Raw genomic sequence first — 7,996 nt, forward strand, 5'->3', positions numbered from 1 at the left:
ACTGCATCACTACATTGTACAGACATTACAGGTCAAAGCCATCTGATGTTCCATTTATCTAAATAAATAGGCCTAACATATATGGCTATTAAATCACTTCTTATGAAAATTCAGTGTTGTCATATTTCGAATACCTCAACTGAATTGAGGTAATTTGTTTTATAATTTTATTACTGACTGTGTACTTGTCTTTTTTTGCAAATTCAATTCAGTTTGAAATCAAATTTGAAATCAAGCTTCCTTGTGCTGTAAGCTTTTGCAAGTTACCCTATTTTAAAGACACAAATACACAGAATGAGCAAATGTTTAAGATTGAGATTTTTGTAATGGTAATTGATCAATATTTGTACGTAAATAAAAGCCTATATTAAAATCTGTTCATCATATAAAGTGCATGTCTTTTTAGAAGACTTGGATTAAACCAATTTCAAAGCTTGAAATAATGATTGCCTTGAAAAAATGGATGGACAAAAAAAAATTAAAATATCTATATGGCAATATACAGTATGTGGTTTTGCCAATGGTATTGAAAATGGTTAGTCGTCATGAAATCAAAAATGACCCTACTTACTTTTTAGTGCACATTACTAGTCTTGTGGTGAACAATTGAACCATGCAAGTCAATACACTGGAAAAAAAACTTGTCTGCCATCGCTTTCGCTCTGGAATGGCGTTCTGGCTCTGATGACGTCAGTTTGACGGCTTCGGGAGAATCCTCTTTCTAAGTATGACGTAAGGACTGCTGTTTCCGGGTATCCGGTATCTCAGCAGCCATTAATGAGCATTATTTAATTAATATTACATATTTAAGCTAAGCATTTAAAAATTTGCTGTGCACACTACAGTCTCCGTGCTCACAGTGTCTCAGACACTAATATTTTAGCTGAATCACTGTCAGGCCATCTGGGATTTCAGTATGGAGATAAAGGTTAGGGTTATAATTTTTCAGTATTACATGACATAAGTGAAACTACTTTGTTTGGCCTTCCAAAAGAGGACACAACTAGAAATCAGTGGTTAAGTTGTATTTACAACACTGTTCCAGAACAGTTCAACCCAAATATTCAGATGTGTGCAGCGCATTTTACGGAGGACTATTTCCTGGGAGAGTAGCCTACAATGCATCTGTGTACAAAAACTGTTTCTATAAAGTGGGGCAATTCCAACTTTGTAAAGACAGTCTGGTGCTTCTGACTCACAGCCTGTATGTTTTCATATTTAAAGAATTTGCCACTGATGATTCAAATGCGAGTTTTGAGCAGTGTAGAGTTGCGCTTGTTGTTTGTCATTTCTCCGATCACAAATGCAGACATGGTTTTATGTTTACGCAGCGCGATATGCAATGCAACGCGTAAAAAGACAGTATAAGTCATTATAATCAGTAATTATGTCCCCACTGGATGCAACAAATGCCTCGTTTGTAATGGGTTTTATTGTTTTTGTGTCATCGCGCCGGGACACACGGCATCACAGTATGGTACGGGCCTTTCTGTCACATGCTTGAGGTATTCGGCCAATCACAACGCACTGGATAGCTGGCCAATCAGCATACACCTCACTTTTCAGAACGATGAGCTTTGTAAAAATCGACGCGTTTCAGAAAGGCAGGGCATAGAGGAGCAACAATAATGTACAGTATGTGGAAAATAATGTGTTTTTTTAACCTTAAACCGCATAAAAGAAAATAATGTTCTTTTTTAGCAACGTCATATGACCCCATTAGTTGAGTCATTCTCCCTGCACTTGCAATTTACTTATATTTGTGTAAATATGCATATTTTGCAATCAATGTACAGTACTTGTACTTGAGTACAAATTTTCAGTACTCTTTCCACCACTGTGTATGAGTGATTGTTTGTTTGTTAGAGTAGTTTGTGTTAGTGTTTAGTTAATAAAACTCTTGTGCACAAATTACATGAGTTTCTGATTCTGCCTTGCAAATTAATTGTCCATTAACGATTTTGATCCTTATTACATGCTCTAATGCATTAATACTGTAAGAAAGTATTTTCTGTGGCCATATATTGATATGATATGAACTTACACTGAATGTTCGCTGGACGAACAGATTAGTTGAGGGCAATTTAATTCTGCTACAGTTACTACTGGCAGCTGATATAAATAATTGTAATTAATCATAATTAATTGTAATTATTTATATACATTTCCCTTTTGAGCTAATTTGCTACAGTATTTTTGATCAAATAAATGCAGGCTTCATGAGCATAAGAGACTTCTTTCAAAAACATTAAAAATAGTAATGTGTCCAAACTTTTGACCAGTACAGTATGTCAGGGCGCAAATATGACTGATTATTGTCAGTGCTTGATTATTCTCACACTATAAATCTAACACACCCATTATCAATTTTATTTGTTGTAGCTGTGATGCTTACGTCATACAAATGTCTGCCTGGCATGTTTTTACCATAGACTGTATAAAACATGGACGTAGTGTCCGTGACGTCACCCGTTGGTTTCGGAAGAGCATTTTTGAAGCCTAAAGTGGGCAGCGCCGGTGTTCTAACAAATAATGCTACTTATCAGATTATGCTACCAACACTGTATTTATCCTACTGTAAGGGTAGGCTTAGGGTTGGGGTAGGTGTACATGTTAATAAAGCCTCACACCTTATTAAAATCATGCTGGAAGCAAAATCTGATAGGTAGCACTTTTCGCTAATGTGAAAAAAATGTTTTAATGGGAGGTAGCAAAATCTGACAGGGTAGCACAAATCGTCAGAAGACTGGCCGTCATCATCTTGGCAGCGCGTCACCATGCGTCACTCTCGGATAATCGAAAATGGGCAAAGAGGTGGGACGTGGGTGGAGCTGAGGTGCCTGGTCGCTGAAACCACGCCCGCCTAGCTCGACAGTAGTGACAGGAGCGGCAATCCACCTGTCACTCAAGTGGCCACACCCTTAATTATGCAGAACTTTAAGGCTTAATATAATTTAAACGAATGAGTTATAAAAAATATTCACCCCCCTCACAGTTGTCATGAAGGGCAAAATTAGCTATATACTGTAGACCAAAACCACTTTTTGTACCATCACTTTAATGGCATAGAAAAGGACCTATACATTGCCATTAAAGTAAAATTACTGAACCTAAACATAGGAGCCTGATAAAAATGCTAATTTTAGAAGAAATTTTCAGACGGCACTTAAAAGCTTTTGCATCTGAACTCTTCATTTTTTTTCCCTAGCTGGGTGTGGGCAGGATTTCCCTTCAACAGATATTGTCATATTATTAATATTAATAATATGATATTAGGCTATGTATAGCATTGTTACCTTAAATATGCACTATGTACACAAATCAAGTGGAAGTGAAAGAGACGATCATTAAGCAGAATGGAAGTTAATTTCTACTTAGTTGAAACTGAAATTAAGTGTTATGTTAGAGCAGTAATGTAATCATCAGCAGAATTTAGAAGATACACACATCTGAGTACCCTAGTACCCTAGCAATTGCATAACAACGGCCTAGCAACCACCCAGAACACCCTGGCAACCGGCTAGCTACCACATAGAGTACCCAAGCAACCGCCTAGCAACACCTCTGCAACCACCCAGAACACCCTAGCAACTGCATAGCAACCACACAGAAAACCTTAGCAACCACATAGTAATGGCATTGCAACCACCCAGAGCACCCTGGCAACTGCCTAGCAACACCCTAGCAAGCACCTAGAGTGCCCTAGCAACAACTTAGCAACTACCCAGAACACCCTAGCAACTGCATAGCAACCACCCCAAGTACCCTAGCAACCACACAGCAACAGCCTAGCAACCACCCAGAACACCCTAGCAACCGCATAGCAACGCCCTAGCAACCAGACCAAATATCCCAGCAACGAATGGGAATAAGAGTATCAATTTTTCCTTTAACATTTCAAAGTTAAAATTCAGAGCTACAGATTCTAATGTTAATGTTTTATAAGCATTAATATTTATTTTTAACATTATGATTATGATTTATTTGTCTTCAAAGTGACTATAAACGACCATTTAGTTTTTCATTGGCTGTAAAGAGAGACAGAGACAGTGAAGAGGTTTATGATGATAAAAAGAAAATCCACCACATGCACACACACACAGATTTGTTTTTGTGAATTGTGGGGACATTCCATAGGCGTAATGGTTTTTATACTGTACAAACTGTATTTTCCATCGCCCTACACCAACCCTACACCTAAACCTACCCCTTACAGGAAACGTTCTACATTTTTAGATTTTCAAAAAAACTCATTCTGAATGATTTATAAGCCTTTTGAAATATGGGGACACTCAAAATATTGTAATACCTGTGTCATACCCATGTCATTATACAAATTTGTGTCCTCATAAATCACAAAAATGCGCGCGCACACACACACACACGCACATGCTTTGATGCTACAGTGCACACAATCATATATTTATAAAATCAACCAGCAAATACACATAAACGCCCATATATATATTGCTTTAGTCCTGGTGTCCACTGTAATGGACAGGAAAAAGTTAGTCAATCATAACAGTGAGTGTTTGCTTCGATTTCTGCAAGAGGGTAACACCTCTTAAAAATGTAATGTTTCACAGTGTGAAAATGAGATGGAAATGATCATTTTTACAAATATTGGACCTTTTTTGGGGAAAAAGCTTCATAAACTAAACTTGAGAAACATAATATAAAAATCTGAAACTGCATTTCATGACCCCTTTAAAAAGGTGTACATATATTTTAAGATGTATAATCAAGTAATTCATTACACTGCATTTCTGTGTACATGTCAAACATGAGAAATAAAACTTAAATGTGATCTCTGAGAAGAAAACTGAACAGTCACACATCTTTACAAAGATCTCTCCTCATGACATTATATGTCTTTCTTCACAGGCTCATTTACCTGAACACCAATCAGAACAGGTGAGTTTAGTACAGTTAGGCAAACATGGACCAGATGTTATTTAGGTGTTAATCTCTTGATTTGGGAAGTTTTCATTGCTGATATTTATTTATTTATTTATATTTTTACTGTTTTAAGTTGCAATCAGCAGATAATAGAACAAGTCTTCATCGAGTAAGTAATGATGTAATGCACATACATATACATCTCATTTTAACACACATAAACAAATGCTCACACATCCTAATACTTACACTCTCCGGAAAAAAATGTGCAAGATTGTACCTTTAGGGTTACAACAGCTCGTCCCTGGGGCAGTACCCTCAAAGGGACACCTTTGTTCCTTCTTTACCCCTAAAGGGTGCATGTTAGTACCATTGTAATATGTACCCTTAAGGTATGGAATGCCAAAGCTGACTTAATTAGAAATAAATAAAGAAAGAAATGTATAAAGAAATGTAAAAAAGCAAATATAAATAAATAAATATATAAATAAATATACAAAGAAAAGTAAAAAAGCAAAAATCATTATTTAGAATTTTATTTCCTTATTTTTTATTTTTTTTTCCACATTTATTTTTTCTTTTAGTTATTTCCACTTTTATTTATTTTCACATTTATGTATTTATTTACACTTTTATTTATTTATTTCCACATTTATTTATTTTCACATTTATTTATTTCTACATTTCTTTGTCCGTAGGGTAATGAGGAGGGCGTGTTTTACCTCAGGAATAGCAATCGAGCCAGAGTAGGCCAGGTGTAAGCTTTGAGGCCACAGTGACACCTTGTGGTGCCCAAACGAAGTACAAGAAGTGTAGCTTACATGACGCGCCTGCTGATGGTGTGGGATAAATGATTTAGATGGGCAATATGGCCAAAATCTTATATCACGGGTTATTATTTCAATTTCACGTGGGGGGGTTGTTAAGCGTGCAATTTGCTGAAGCTCGCGAAAGAGTGCAATCTTTCTTATGCGCGCTGGTTTTTTTTAGGTTTCACTTTCAACACATACAACGCATGTTTCAAAGGTTCGGGATAGAAGGAGGCATCAGTTACTGTAGAAGATTTGTCGCCTCGCCCCTTCCCGTGTGGTCAACGCATGTAGACACGGCTTTAGATAAGGATTAATCACACGTCTTAAGCTGGAAATATCCAGATCAAACAAAAGGTGTCCATGGGAACGGAGCTAGTGAAACACACACGCCATGCATTGTAGCCTAAAACATGTGTAATATTTGCGACTGACACCAACGATTGTATGTGGCTATGCAGTGGAGATGCGTTCACTGTCAAATAGGCTATCATTCAGCAAGCATTCATTTTGAAATTGTCAAATATTTTTTCTTGATTACAAGAAAAAAAAACTATTGTTCTTGTGATTTATTTCTTGTTTTTCATTCAATTCATAAGTTAACACTGCAAATTAAATGGTTACGTTTTTTTTTCTGCAGTCGAAGAAAGTATAGGCCTAGCCTAAATGTCAGTGATTATGTCAGTGATTTCTCTCATTTTAAAGATTATCAAGAATAATTTTTTTTTCGATCTGCAGTCTAATAAAAGTTAATAAAATTAGCCTATAGATCAGACTACAGGCTAATTTAATTCTTTCTTAACTTTTAACTTCTTTTTAATGTGTGTGTGTGTGTGTGTGCGTGCGTGCATGCATGCATGCATGCATGTATGTTTGTATGTATGTAACGGAGGCCAGTGAGTAGGTGATGTGAAGGTAAACCTCAACCTCACTTCCACTCAAGAGATGCGCTAGAGGCTGCAGTCTTTAGCCTCCTTGTTAGCGTGTCCGCCTCCCATGCCGGAGACCCGGGTTCGAGCCCCACTCGGAACAAGAACGAGATGTTACATATATATAAAATTTGAACACATCCACCACAAAATCAGACTTTAGTACCTCCTGAAGTTCTGGAGTTCAATGGAGATTTAAAATCATAAGAAATAGTTTAATGATACTGTTTTTGAAACCAAATCTTTGCATAACTACAGGAAACACCGATGTATTCTCAAACGTCTATCTAGCCGTGGCCTAGTTTTTTTTTCCTCATGCGTGAAACAGTGGATGTGCGATCTATCGCCAGATTCACACATAGGCTAGCCTACTGCGTGAACCCGTGCGCTTTCGTTTCGACGGCCATATATTACTCCAACAGATAGGAGCATGCTACGGAGCGTCAGCCTTGCGCTTTCACGTTGTACTTTGCAGCCATTGGCAATCAAGAAAGGGGCAAAGTGTAAACGAGTGAGTTTGTAAGTTTTATTTTCAGTTCAAATCCTCATAAAACTATATGTAGCTATATACAGTGCTTAACAAATGTATTAGACCGCCCGTCAAAAACCTGTTTAAAACTAAAAATTGTGTTATCATTGGGCAAATAACAAACTGAAACAACTAAATACTCTTTATTCACACATAATAACCAAAAGCTAATAAACCAAAAAATATAAATAGGCTATTTTATTTTTTATTTTGTATGGCCTCCTTTGGCCTTGATAAAAGCTTGCATTCATGCTGGCATACTTTTTATGCACTTTTCCACAGTCTCTGTTGTTACTGACTTCCAAATATTTTCTAGTTGTTCCCAAAGACTTGCTTTTAAATTAAACTTTTGTGCAATCTATCTTAGAATCATTCAGTCCCAACAATAATTATATTTTAGCATTAGAAACACTACTGTGACTAAAGATCTTACACATACTGGTGGATTAACCATTACAGAAAAATAACAATGGTAATTTTGGTAATCACCTACTTAGTTTAGGGCAGCTGTGGCACAAACCTATTGGGTGGTGGCCTAATAAATTTGTTAAGCACTGTACATGTAATTGCAAACAAGACCTTGTACTCATTGTTGCATTTCTGAAAACACCCTTTTTACACAAGGGAGTAAAACATTAGAAAACTATGGTTAATTTGTGGTTACCATGGTTTAACTCTAGCAACCATTGTCATTGGATTTATAGTAAAATCATCGTTAATTTTCGTAAGGGTTCCCAGCAAGCAATTTTGCATTTAAAATACGTCTATTAGCTGTCTAAACACAGCCCAGACGTCTAGGCTAAAACAAGGCTAAATTTGGGCTGTCAGTG

General features: G+C 36.7%; 1 protein-coding gene across 1 annotated transcript in view; it reads left to right on the top strand.

Annotated features, from left to right (window-relative positions):
* Window positions 1-2,777: 2,777 nt before the first annotated feature.
* The window catches only part of LOC107732598 (histo-blood group ABO system transferase-like), a 12,263-nt gene continuing 7,044 nt past the window's right edge, over window positions 2,778-7,996 (top strand). Inside the window, exons 1-3 of the mRNA XM_016543975.1 lie at window positions 2,778-2,836; window positions 4,885-4,914; window positions 5,033-5,068. Coding sequence (XP_016399461.1) covers window positions 2,778-2,836; window positions 4,885-4,914; window positions 5,033-5,068 — 125 coding nt within the window. The remainder of the gene's footprint in view (window positions 2,837-4,884; window positions 4,915-5,032; window positions 5,069-7,996) is intronic.

This window comes from Sinocyclocheilus rhinocerous, unplaced genomic scaffold, assembly GCF_001515625.1.
Source record: "Sinocyclocheilus rhinocerous isolate Xijiao unplaced genomic scaffold, SAMN03320098_v1.1 scaffold520, whole genome shotgun sequence".
NCBI lineage: Eukaryota > Metazoa > Chordata > Actinopteri > Cypriniformes > Cyprinidae > Sinocyclocheilus > Sinocyclocheilus rhinocerous.